Source organism: Cucurbita moschata, unplaced genomic scaffold, assembly GCF_002738365.1.
Source record: "Cucurbita moschata cultivar Rifu unplaced genomic scaffold, Cmos_1.0 Cmo_Scf00024, whole genome shotgun sequence".
NCBI classification, from domain to species: Eukaryota; Viridiplantae; Streptophyta; class Magnoliopsida; order Cucurbitales; family Cucurbitaceae; genus Cucurbita; species Cucurbita moschata.
The window spans coordinates 1,326,230-1,339,111 of record NW_019268540.1 but is presented as its reverse complement, the minus strand read 5'-3'; the positions used below and the strand labels follow the sequence as shown (position 1 = coordinate 1,339,111).

At 34.7% G+C, this 12,882-nt stretch overlaps 2 protein-coding genes across 3 annotated transcripts; one reads left to right on the top strand and one right to left on the bottom strand.

Annotated features, from left to right (window-relative positions):
* Nucleotides 1–170: 170 nt before the first annotated feature.
* On the bottom strand, nt 171–5,079 carry LOC111461187 (ankyrin repeat and SAM domain-containing protein 6-like). Its single transcript, XM_023104691.1, has 6 exons — nt 4,755–5,079; nt 3,277–3,338; nt 2,911–3,176; nt 2,282–2,356; nt 2,118–2,180; nt 171–613 (listed from the first exon to the last, which is right to left on the bottom strand). The coding sequence occupies exons 1-6, from the start codon at nt 4,859–4,861 to the stop codon at nt 569–571; spliced, it is 618 nt and encodes a 205-aa protein (XP_022960459.1). The 5' UTR covers nt 4,862–5,079; the 3' UTR covers nt 171–568.
* Nucleotides 5,080–6,140: 1,061 nt separating this feature from the next.
* Nucleotides 6,141–10,576, top strand: LOC111460597. Of its 2 annotated transcripts, XM_023103797.1 has the most exons (6): nt 6,141–6,626; nt 7,721–7,855; nt 8,433–8,549; nt 8,696–8,755; nt 9,132–9,245; nt 10,151–10,576. In XM_023103797.1, the coding sequence occupies exons 1-5, from the start codon at nt 6,299–6,301 to the stop codon at nt 9,155–9,157; spliced, it is 666 nt and encodes a 221-aa protein (XP_022959565.1). In that variant the 5' UTR covers nt 6,141–6,298; the 3' UTR covers nt 9,158–9,245; nt 10,151–10,576. The 2 variants fall into 2 exon arrangements, with proteins under 2 accessions (XP_022959565.1, XP_022959564.1); XM_023103796.1 differs by lacking the exons at nt 9,132–9,245; nt 10,151–10,576 and having other exon boundaries at nt 8,696–9,019.
* Nucleotides 10,577–12,882: the final 2,306 nt, after the last annotated feature.

The window sequence follows — 12,882 nt, the reverse complement described above, 5'->3', positions numbered from 1 at the left end:
ATGAAAAAAAAAAAAAAAAAAAAAAAACACATTTTTAAAAATTTTATGAAGAAAAGTTACCAATAACTTAACAATTAGAGACCAATTTAGAGCGAAATTAAAAGTACAAAAACTAAATTTAGACATCGAATAGTATGATACAACCGAAAAGAATTAAAATTCGAAGAACAAAGATCGAAATGACTAGTTTTTAACATTACAAATTGCCTAAAAACTCTGCAGTGGTGCTTATAACAAGTATGGAATATTGAAACACTGAAAGGCAACCACAAAAGCAGGAGAGACCTTAATATCTCAAACGCTGATGGCCATGGAAAGTGTGTCAAAAGAGAGTTGCTCTCAGCTGAGCCGCTATATATACTGAATCCCATATTTCTATCCATAGCTAAACATTTTTTAGGTCCTTCACATCAAGCAGCGAAAAAAATGGAAGCCAAAGAAAAAATGAAAAGAGGAAACCAGAGTTACAATGGCCGACGGCCCCTTCTTGTTCTTCACAGTAGTATCACGGCTGGTATAAAATAAAACACTGGCGAACAGGGAGTTTACTCCACTCACTTTCCATGGTTCAGACTCTTGATTCCAATGCCAACAGGATCTTCTTTCTTGGTCCCTGAAATCAGAGCTGATAACTTAGGTACGAGGTTCGTGATTCCACGCATTAAACGAATAAACGAGGGAACAAAATGATAACAAACAAGACGGGAGTTGCGCTGCTTTATTGAATCTGCTAAGGTGTTGTGAATCGTTGACATTGACAAGAATTCTTTTTATTTCTAAGCTATCTCTCATGAAGGGGTTTAATGAATCTGCTGTCCTTATACAGAAAACTTAAAAGATTCTTCCACAAATCTTATGCGCAGTCTGGAAGAAAGACCTTGACTAAGGCGAGTTTCGAACTTCTAATAGCAATGTTAGTTTGTTGCCTATTTGTGTAATTGCAGCTCAATTCCACTCTGTTCTTGGTAAAACTCCATAATAGAATATGCACTACAGCACTAGAGTACAGTTAGCAAGGTGAGAGAACTAGCCTGCATTGGTTGTTGAGTTTACACGTAGACTGTGAGGTCTTACATTAATTGGGGAGGAGAACGAAGCATTCTTTATAAAGGCGTGAAAACCTCTCTCTAGAAGACGCGTTAAAGAAACCTTGAAGGGAAGCCTGAAAGGGAAAGCCCAAAGAGGACAATATCTGCTAGTGGTGGGCTTGGACTATTACAAATGGTATTAGAGCCAGACACCAGGCGATGTGTCAACGAGGAGGCTGAGCCCCGAAGGGGGGTAGACATGAGGGGGTGTGCCAGTAAAGGTGGGCCCCAAAGAGAACAATATCTGCTAGCGGTGGGCTTAGACCCTTACATAGACTCAGGTGCTATTAGTTTTGATTGGATAACAACATATCAAATACTTTCTTTTCTAAAGGTCACACCCATCCTGATATTACTCGCGATAGGTTCAAATATTAGAATTCAAATAATAATGTTGCTTAAGAAACATAAATAGGTCACTATTGTCATCTAATACAAGAGAGCCTTTTATCTATGCCTCTCCAAATTGGTGCACGTTTTGTGAGTACGCCACATAGACCCAAGACCACAAGTTCCACACTTGCTCCTTTGCATCTTTCTTTTGAAAGGATATTCTTCGATCATTTGGTTGGTCAATTCCCTTTCCGCTCGATGCATACTGTTTCCTTGCCTTACGCTCTCAGGCAATCCATTTAAGAAAGAAAAGCACCCATGGTTGAATTTTGTCAGAGCATTCCTTTGGATTACTTGGAATGAGAGGGATCAAAGGATTTTTGCAAGCAAGGAGTAACCTTTTGGTCGCCTGATGGATATCATTATTCACTTAGTTTTGATTTGTGTAAATTGTTAGCTCTATTTCACTCTTATTAAATGTCTCTTCCGTCCAATTAGAGAAGTCTCTTATAACTTCCTTCTCCCTCCTCTTTTGTAATTTCATACATCAATGGTGTTGTTTCTTATAAAATATATGCTAAACGGTAAATAGTGAGTTCAAATAAGCTACATATCTACGCAAGTAGCAAAGATAAAAGATGGCCAAGAACATGTATAATAAAAAAAACTTATTAAAACAAGGTCTTGCAAGTTTACCATTGGAACTCCTAAAGCCTTGAGATCTTCGTCACCCATGTGTACAAGCGCTGTCATATCAACCTATATGAAAGATGTTCAAAGTTGTAATTAGTTCAGGGAAGCTACACTGAAAGCTTGAAAGCAAGGAGCTTACAATCCTTGAAAACATAAGATTTTCATACCTCCTCAGCTTGAAATGTGATGGAATATTTTTCAAGGCCCAAGGACTGCAGGAAGTCATCCACTGACGTATCACTCTGCATCAAAAGTCATGTTAATCAAGGAAAGACAAATTGTAGAAAACAAAACGTCAGACTTTCAATTGTTCGCATGGTAACTCAGCCCATCAACTATAACATAAGGTCGGTAATTCCAAGTCCGGTTACTACAACTCGATTAAATTTTAATTCAACTAAAGATGTCGAGACATAACATGCATTTGGCTGAACGTCTCTGCAAATCATTAGCAAAGCAGCAAAAGGGATTAAGAGATATGTAGACTGTACCAGATGCACTAATCTGAATATCATGAAGGGCTGATGGAGGGGCTCCAACAGAATAAAAGCCAATGAAGCAAAAAAGTAAATATAAGAAAATGGTGTACTTAAACAAATAACTTCCTGAAGTCTTCTCAATGACTATGAACGTTCAAAGAAATTATTTTCACAGATAAGAAAGTTTTCCAGGTACAAAAATTGAATGCTAAAATGACCAACCTCTATCGTGCGTTTGACAGAAAGAATATTTTCTAATAAAAACTTTAAAAAGATAACAAATAAAAAAAAAAATAAAAGAAATGGAAGTTTCTTGCCTTCTGTGCAGCCTTTTTCCTAGTAGCAGGGTTGGCTACAACTTTTTGAGTGGTTGAAGGGCGAGCTTCAACCGAATCATTTTTTCTGGTCGGCTTTGAAACATCCAATTTTGGTTTTGGTGGATCACTATTCACAGCTTGAGGCTTCATTGTGCCAGACAACTTTTCACGTAGGTCACGGATTCCTGAAAAGGATGAATTTCCACTTTGCTGTTGACTTCTCTTTTGGAGCTTCAAGCGAAGATCTCGAGCACCAACTTTGCGATCTTTAAAGCCAATAGAACATAATCAAGAGCTTATAAAGTGGATTAGACCCATCTAACAAAAGGGTTTTAGACGTGTGATACAATTACACCCAATTCGTACTTGAAGTTTGTGGTTCATCATTCTCGTAGAGATCATGCTCCCACTTGTCATCTTGTCTTTGCCTGGAATGTACACGGTATCGGCATGATATAATGAATACAGAGCACTCAACAAATAATAACATGTAGACCATTAACTGTCCAGCTAACAAGATAATCAAATATTCTCACAAAAAGGTAAATGAATATTGACGGCCATCCACATCATTAAGGCAACTTCAGAAAACCAAATGCCTAAACTTATAAAAAAAAATCACAAATTCCTATCTCAATTAAAAAATGAAAGCAACAAGACAACATGCGTCTAAAAATCAATGAAAGAAAGCACACTCGTAAGCACCAAATACAAGAAAAGCTTCAACAATCTTCAAACGCTGTATAAAATAACCTATGCTAGTATCAATCAAATTAGTTTCCAGCATGGTAAGTCCACTATCATCATATGTAAAGAATGAGTACCGATGCTCAAGCATGATCTTGAAGGTCACTTTTTCTTGGATGGAAAATGAGGCTTTCATTGAGAAGCTAGAATACTATAAGAGCATGACCGTTCCTAGAGAACTAGAGGAGCAAATTTAAAACTGAAAAGAAAATTTAATAAACCGGGAACCGGTTTTATTGGTATGGTTAATAAGTGTTGGTCGATTCTACTATACATAAGTTAAAACTGTGAATATCTTTGTTGTGTTAGATTTTCTTGTCTTAATTGGTTTTTTATTTGGTTGCACACTGCACCCGAGTTTCTTTTTGTTTGAGCAGTCAGTTCAACTTTCAAGGAAAGCCCATTTTCATTCAGTTTTTTCCCCACCTGAATCAGTATTGTTTTTAGCCAAAAAAACCGAGCTACCCGAACCACTTACACCCTAAAGAAGCACCAAATAAGCATAAAAGCCTAACCATTCAAGATCTTTGACAAATAATATATGCTAGATCCACCAAGTTAGTTCTCGGCATTGCCAAAATCCAATTGCACATTAAACCTATATAACAAATTTGTAACAAAGCCGTAGCATATAATCTTGGAACTCCTACTTGGATAGAAAACAAGACTTAAGCTAGGAAACTACATAAAGTCATGAAGCCAAACCAACAAGCACAGAAACAGAACAAATACACCAAAGAAGATTGATGGCTTAATGTAACCAAACAGTCCTCACTGCATTCCATCTAAGTTGTAATAGCTGAAGGTGCTCTAAATACATACAATCTACAAGATTCCAAAAACAACTCGAACAAGAAGAACAGCAAAGTTACACCCAAAATAGGCAACACCTTCAGTCTTAAGTAAAATCGCAAAAACCAGTAAGTTCAACCAATGATAAACTCCACAACAAAAATGTCTTAGCTCGCGACTCCACCATAGTACAAAAATTTAAGAGTAACACAAACAACAGTAAAAATTCCAAAAACAATTACTACCTACATCTCAAAAATTGCCCAAAAATCCAAACAGATAGGAAAAAAAAAAAGACAACGAACCTCTTCCCAGTAATCGGCCGCCGGCGGGCAGAAAGGTCAGACGAATTTCCATTGAGGCGGTCCTTTATAGACCTATGAGTGTCGGCATCCAATCGATCAGCATACATCTTTAGAACTAAACGAGAAACGCAACAACTCAACCCTAACCCTAACCCTAAATCCCGTTTCGAGAGCAAAATCTGAGGCAGGTGTGCTCGTACAAAATTCAAGAATGAATTGAAGGCTGAAGAAATCGAAAGAACAGAAGGAACTCCAGATTTGGGGGCTTTTTTTATTTTCCTTCGTTCGCAGCTAAACCTTTTTGTCCTCTTCCAATGAATTACAGTCCAATTCGTCTCCAAAATCTTTTTAGCTTTTAACCTCTTTTCTTAATTTCAGAAATAGAAAGAGAAATAACATTAGAAGGTATGATCATATTTACAACCGTTTGAATAGAATACAAACTATCATCTGAAAAATATATAACTCATTAAATCTTGTAAATAAAATGAAATATATTAAAAAAATATATTAATAAAGATATATTTTATAATTATTTATTAAAATATTTTTTCTCTAAATATCCTATCTTAATACTTATTTTTAGAATAAATTAATAATTAAAAAAATCTCAAACCTTTTAATTTATTTGAAAAAAATAATATTTTTTTCAATTATATCTTTTTAATTTCTAAAAAAAAAATATAATAAATAGAAAATGCTTTAATATATATATATATATATATATATATTGGTGGAGTTATTATATTAATAAGTTTCAAAATATACCGATTAATATTTTTTAGTTTTAAATAAATATTGAATTTTTTAGCTTTGACCTACCACGGGTGTATCGGATTTAGTGGATACTTTGCACTTAAAGGCTGATATGATTCTGTAGTCGTATTTGGATTCCCTTACTCGTGAGCGATATACCTAGTTAGACATAACACAAAGTTTTGCTTGGTCAGCTCCGGCTTGAGATGTATGAAAATTTCACTACTAATAGATTCCACCCTGTGTCGTCCTCTATCCACCGTGCACATTCCGACTTACTACAGACATATCGGTCTCAGCAGATACTTTGCACTTAAAGGCTGATATCATTCTCGAGTCATATGTGGATTTCCTTACTAGTGAGTGATACACTTGGCTAGACGTAACATAAAGTCTTGCTCGGTCAGCTTTGCCTCGAGATGTATGAAAAATTTACTGATAGATCCCGCTCAATGTCCATCATTTTTCCTCACCGTCTTCCGACCTACCGGAGTATACAAGACAACTTTCGAGAAATCATGCTATATTAATTTTCAATTTTCAAAATATATAGTTTTAGGTTTAAAGTATAATATTTTTATTGATAATTTAATAATTTAAAAAAAAGAAAATAGTGCTGATGTGTCTCCGAGCTGTAAGCCGGAGAGTACGGGAAACTTCCAGAGACCATTTGGAAGGAAAACCCGCGAACAGTGTGTCGCCATCGCCGTTCCAAAAATGTCCATTCTCCATTTTCAGCTTCTTCTTCCCACAACAACCAGTTCATCCAGCTTTCTGTTTCTGCTGCAATGGAGATTATGATGGAGAAGAAGAAGAAGGATCCAGGCCAAGAGCTCAGAACTATCAAGCTATTCTGCCCTTCACTCTCCACTATTGCCCCATTCGTTGCATCGTTGGACCAGTGCATCGATATCGGCTCCATAGCTACCATTTTCGGCCTCGAGCCCTCAACGGTGAAACTCAATGGTCACTTCCTCAGTCGAGGCCTCGATCTCGTCTCCTCTGTTACTTGGAACTCTCTTCTCTCTTTCTTCTCTGCTAAACGGCTGCCTACTGGAGGCTCCGATGATGATGCACTTGTTGTTGATGGAAAGCTCTCTAAAATTGGCGTCAAGAGTGAGTTCTTTTACTTCTCTTCTTCGGATTCTAGGCTTGTGGATTTTGATTTTCCTGTTTGGTTCCTTAGAAAAGCGATGGAAACTAGCGATTTTTTAGTTTAGACTTTTAGGTTTATAATACTATTTTATTCTCGGCACTTGTTTATTTTGATTTTAGTCTTTGTATGCAAAGTTTTAGTACAAGTCTAGACACTATTGAGGATTCTGTAGATTCTGTAGAGGGAGTTACACATTGGCTAGGATCATCGTGGGTTTATAAGTAAGGAATACATCTTTATTGGCATGAGGCCTTTTGGGAAAACTAAAAGTAAAGCCACGAGAGTTTATGTTCAAAGTGGACAATATCATACCATTGTGGAGAGTTGTAATTCCTAATATGGTATCATAGTCATGCCCTTAACTTAATTATGTCAATAGAACCCTCGAATATCGAACAAGGAAGTTGTGAGTCTCGAAGTTGTAGTCAAAAGTGAACATAATGTCAAAGTCATGCCCTTAACTTAGTCATGTCAATAGAATCCTCAAATGTCAAACAAAGAAGTTATGAGCTTAGAAAGTGTAGTCAAAAGTGACTCAAGTGTCGAACAAAGGATGTACTTTGTTCAAGGGCTCCATAGCTCTCTGGGGAGGCTCGATGACTACGGTGTACTTTGTTTGAGGGGAGGATTGTTGAGAGGGAGTCCCACTTTGACTCATTAAAGGAATAATCATGGATTTATAAGTAAGGCATACATCTCCATTGGTATAAGGCCCACCAAAAGTAAAGCCATGAGAGTTTATGCTCAAACTGAACAATATCATACCATTTGTAGAGAGTCGTGATTCCTAACGGACACAATAGAAACAAGGCTATATGTCTAGAAATTTATTCCGTATAAATTGAAATTAATAAAAGGTAAAAAGGAAAATTAAGGGACTAATAGGGATTCAAATGAATGTTTAGGAGTATAGAGATTGTAATGAAGCAATTGAAAGTACATGACCAAAATGAACGTTTTGTTAGTAAGTGACGAAAAATGAATTCAAGAAAGTTCGAAGATCAATATAGTATTTAAACCAAATTGTTAAATAAGTTTTTTTTTCTTCATATAGGAGCTCACTGCCCTCAGGAAATTGCAAACGGGGATTGTTGCGAGGCTGATGAAGAGGATGCCAATCTTAATGGTGGAAGGCTAAAACCAGAAAGCAACCTGGTCAAGAATAAAAGGTTGAAGCATATGAACTCAGGTAAGGCTTTTATACTCGTTGGAAGAATGAGTAAGAAACCGAGCTTTCATTGAGAAAAATGAAAGAATGTACAAGTACATACAAAAAAACAAATCCACAACAGCTAAAGAACAAACCTCGATCCAAAAAAACAACACCAAGCTGATAATTACAAAAAGAAAAACTGTCTAATCCACACGAACAGTTGGAATAAAATTAATTGGAATGGTTTTCGTCTGCGTTTCTAAATCGGAATATGAGATAGACCGCCAGAATTCTTGAAATATGAATGATCGAAGAACAGAGAAAAAAATTTCCACAGAACTTATATGGGGTTCAAATGGGTTATCCGAATGGTCAATAAGGGCCACAACGTTCTTGAACTACTTGCTAAATCACACAGGTTCAACCAAAATTTATCGAATAGATTCGTTACAATAACGTTTTTTTAACGGTGTAAATATAGTATAGAAGCTTAGTCCAAAGTTTGTGGATCTGATGTACTACTTGTATAAGAAAAAGAACTAGCAACAGTGGGAGTTTATCTGTGTTTGAACAGATAACTTTCTGGAACTGACTTGTGCTTGATCTTATACAGGAAGCAAACGCATAGATTCTCCAGTATTGAAATGTAGTCCCAATGATTATAAAAGAAAACAACACATGGAAGAAGTTATCTTGCTCAAGAAATTGAAGTTAAACGAAACTAAATCAGGTACTTAATTAATGCTTATTGTTTATGTGATTTTTTGATAGCATAATACTTATCGTTATGGTCACTTTTCCACATATAAACAGTTTGTCAAGTGTTGTATCATTTCGTTCTTCTCGACACTTGAATATGATTGTCATATGATGCAGGTTTCGACGAATTATCCGATGCAGGCAGAGAAATAAACAGCACGGCCAATGGCTTCCCACGTACGGCATACTCGTGTAGCTATAATAGTAAGAATATGAAAAGGATGAGAGAAGATGAGGCTCTTGTTCCTGCTTTCTGCAAGAGAACCAAATAAACACATGGCTTTCCCAAGCCAATCCCCACCTCATTTGTTCATAACTTTTATTTCTTCATAGTTCTCTTTCGCTTGTTGAGGTTTGTAAATGTGAAGAAAGAAAATGGTGGCTATGTTCTATGGTGACTTTCAATACATAAATGTATAGGTTTGTACTGAATTGTACTTTTGTTCACCGTCTTATAAATATGCTTTGGGAAGTTACATAAAAGCTGCCATTTATAAGCTTCATAGAAATCATTAAAATGCTCTAACAAGCTGAAAATTCTCTGTTGTGGAAGGGATGATGGATCAATATAGCAAGTAACAGATTGTTCATAATGGTACCCATGGCAGTCTGCCAACCACAAGAAGGAAGAAGCTCATTCCAAACCTTGCTACCACACTCGAATGAGGTAAGTTCCCTTGCTACCAAACTCGTTGATAGAATTATGTACAATATTAATGGTTCTTAATACGTAAGTCATCGGAGATTATCTTGTTAGGATCGATACCAGTTGTTAGCTCTGATACCAATTGTTAGGATCGCTCAACAATGCACACACTCGATCAAGATGAACACAAAAAACAAGAGAGAGAAAATACAAAGAGGAATATTAGCTAAAGGTTTTATTATTGATGACTCCAAGTATGTATAAGAAGATAGAATATAGAGAACGAAGAAAAAATACATTTTGAGCACGGCTGAATAGGGCATATATATGGTTTCAATTTACTAAATATAGCTTTAAACCGGCTAGATATATAATCTAACAAATATATCACTATAAAACCTTTACCAAATATCTATCGTATGTATCTCTACTAGATCTTTACGAAATATCTTCCAAATATATTTCTACTCTAGGCATTAGGCTCCATATCCAACGTATCTTCACCCATAAAAGTTCACGTTGGGCTTAGACAATGGTTCGAATTCTGATTTGCCTTTTTACTTCCCCACCTGACTTGCACAAAGCCAAGTTCTGTTGGGACCAACAGCCTAAGATTTGGCCATGGAGCTCTGGACATCCTCCTTTCCTATCCATTTCTTTGCCATTTGAGTCATTGAGGATAATATATAAAAAGCGACCTCACTTGTTTGAATTCATGTGCATATGCTCTCTATGGTCATGTCATTATCAGTTTCATAATAGTTGCATCTGATCTGGAAACGTCCTGTAATTAAGGAATTTAGATGGAAGTCGTGAAAGCTAGAAGTGTCTATTAGGGAGACGAGGATAGGTAATTCTTTTCTGTTTCGATTTTTGCTTCCTATTTCAATCTTTATTCTTACGATATTTTATATTTATTTTCGCAGACATTTTTCATGGAGAATTTGCAGGAATCCAGCTTCCAATGGGAGAATCTTCTCATTTTGATAAAAAAAAATTATTCGTTTCAAATTTCAATATTAAAGTGAAGCAGAATTGAGATGGGAACGGGAACGAGGAATATAATCCTCATCTCTACCTATCTCCGTTAACTAATGGCCTCTCACTCACTTCTTCATTCTCTATTCTGTTCGAGATAAGTTCCTCCCGATAATCTCGTGGTGAGTAGTAGACATTTGGTACAGAAATGAGAGGGCCCACAAATATAGTTGGGGGAGGCAACAAGATGTTTGTCTATTTTGTGATGACAAAGCCAATTCAATGCTTTGCTTCTAGCGGAAGGCATTTCCCTCAACAAACACAAGGCCTCTGACACCCAAATTGACCAGTTGAGCACACATCTAGAGGTACATAGATATTAAAGCTTTAAATCCAATTGCTTTGTTTAAACCCTATGAACTTTACTTTCTAATAATTTAATACCTAAATTTCATTTTACTCTTTAAATGTTCAAATTTATAAAATGAATTAAAGTTATAATTAAAAAAACAAAATGGAATAGAAGTACAAAAGTTCACAAATTAGTAAATTAGGTCATTTTTTTAAATAAATTAATAGTGGACACGGTAAAAAAGATGGAGGGTCATTTCTCTTGTTGACTAGTCAAACATAGACGGGTTCATAGGTCTAGAAGCTATGCGGGAACACCAGCTAGCTACAATCCCATACAAAAATTTCGAAAATTCAACCAGATTTGGAAGATGACCCATGCACCTCTAAACAAAAAGCTTTGAAACCCGAACTTTTTTTTGTCTCTCTCTTACAATAGATATTGTTAGACGAACACGATTCTTCACAATAATACGATATTGTCCACTTTGAGCATAAACTCTCATGGCTTTGCTTTGGGCTTCCCAAAATGTCTTAATGGAGAAAGTATTCTTTGTGTTATAAACTCATGATCATTCACTAAATTAGTCGATGTGAGACTTTCATCCTCCAACAGATATAAGCCTTTCATCTGCCTCCGTAAAACCTTGGATGATCGTGTAGTATAAAAATTCAAAATTACGTAAACGGGAGGGAACAAAGCTTCCGATTAGTAGAACAAAATTCACAAAAAGGAGTTGGCTAATGACGGATACTCGACCCTACGCAGCGTTAAAGAAAAACGAAAGAACTAAACTAACGAATTTTTTTTAGCGAAAATTATTAAATGGAATTTGAGCATAAATAAATAAAATTTATATGCAATGATTGGAAGATGAATTATTGAAGAGAATGATGAGGTTAGAAAGTGTGCAATTGGATTCTGCAATGGAAGATTGATGGGGCTAGCTGTTTTTATTTATTTATTTATTTATTATTATTATTATTATTTATTTATTTATTTAAATAATGGCTTCCATATATGATTTATTTTATTTATTTATTATTATTTTTCTTTCTTTTTAATGTCCATATTCTCTTGTCTGCCTGTCAGCCTTAGCTATTTCAAAGTTCCCATTTCCCATATCCTCCAATCATTGTACCTTTTTATATATATATATATATATATATATATATATATATATATATATTTATTTATTTATTTGTGAGCAAATAAAATTAATTAATTAACTAATTAAAATTTTTAATTAATCAAATTTTATTTATTAACTTTAATCACTTCACTACAAATATAATTTTTTATAGATAATTAAAATTTTGACGAGTTATTCCTAATCACAGTTTGGTCAAAAGTTTATTATACCTTTGTAATTATATCTCACTCTTAGGCTTCGTTGATTTTCTAGTGAACGATTTGTTTATAATCAAACATAAATTAAGTGTCTCTTTAACTCGTGAAAGTGTGTGACCTAAGATCTCAAAATCAACATATAAGAGACGTATGTATCTACTTATCCTACTCGGAAACTACTCGCCTTATATGAAAAATTATTGTATATGAGGTCTCCGTTCACGTAATTTTTATATTAATGATTTGGATCAAATTATTTATAATAATTACGAAGTGGGTTAATATCAACTGTGTTATCGTCATATGTCATCCGTACTGTGACAAACCTCTCGACCTTATCCATATATTATAGATATATTAGATTATAATATATATGAAAATAAAATATGTCTCACCCATCATGTCATGTTTTTATGCAGCTCTACAACTTCAACCACCCAACTTACTTCACACAAATAAAATAAAATAAAAATTAATATTTATTTAAAGTAATAAATAAAATAAAATAATAATTAATATTTATTCAATTAAATAATTTATTTTTTTATTTTGTTCCCACAATAGTTTTTGTCTTTATGATGGAACTTTTGTTTTATTTTTGTGGGACCCACGAACTTGTAGTGTATGGTAAAATCCAATTTTACAGATAATCTATCCTTTTTTACTTACTTTTAGAACCCAAAATTGAAAAAAAAAAACCAATAATAAATATAAATAATTATTTTTCTTTAATTATAATTTTGTTGTAAAGAAACATAATAATTTTCAAAAGGTTAAAAGGGTAAAAAATATTATGCTTTTTTTTCTCAACTTGGAGAGCTTGATCCCGGACACCGTCCCAAAGTGTCACGAACGAACCTAATCGTCTTGTAGTTATTCAAACTTGTTCAGTTTTATCGCTAGCCTCGATTTTTTTTGGGTTAACTTTTATGTAATTAAATAGTTTATTGACGAGTTTTTTTTTTTTTTTTTTTTTTT

Excerpts from the sequence above, each read along its gene's own strand:
- LOC111461187 (XM_023104691.1), bottom strand. The coding sequence starts at position 4,861 with ATGTATGCTGATCGATTGGATGCCGACACTCATAGGTCTATAAAGGAC. Across the intron at positions 2,357-2,910 it reads GGAAAAAGGCTGCACAGAAG|AGTGATACGTCAGTGGATGA; the intron begins GCAAGAAACTTC and ends CTTTTGATGCAG. Across the intron at positions 2,181-2,281 it reads TCACATTTCAAGCTGAGGAG|GTTGATATGACAGCGCTTGT; the intron begins GTATGAAAATCT and ends TCTTTCATATAG.
- LOC111460597 (XM_023103796.1), top strand. The coding sequence starts at position 6,299 with ATGGAGATTATGATGGAGAAGAAGAAGAAGGATCCAGGCCAAGAGCTC. Across the intron at positions 7,856-8,432 it reads GTTGAAGCATATGAACTCAG|GAAGCAAACGCATAGATTCT; the intron begins GTAAGGCTTTTA and ends GATCTTATACAG. Across the intron at positions 8,550-8,695 it reads GTTAAACGAAACTAAATCAG|GTTTCGACGAATTATCCGAT; the intron begins GTACTTAATTAA and ends CATATGATGCAG.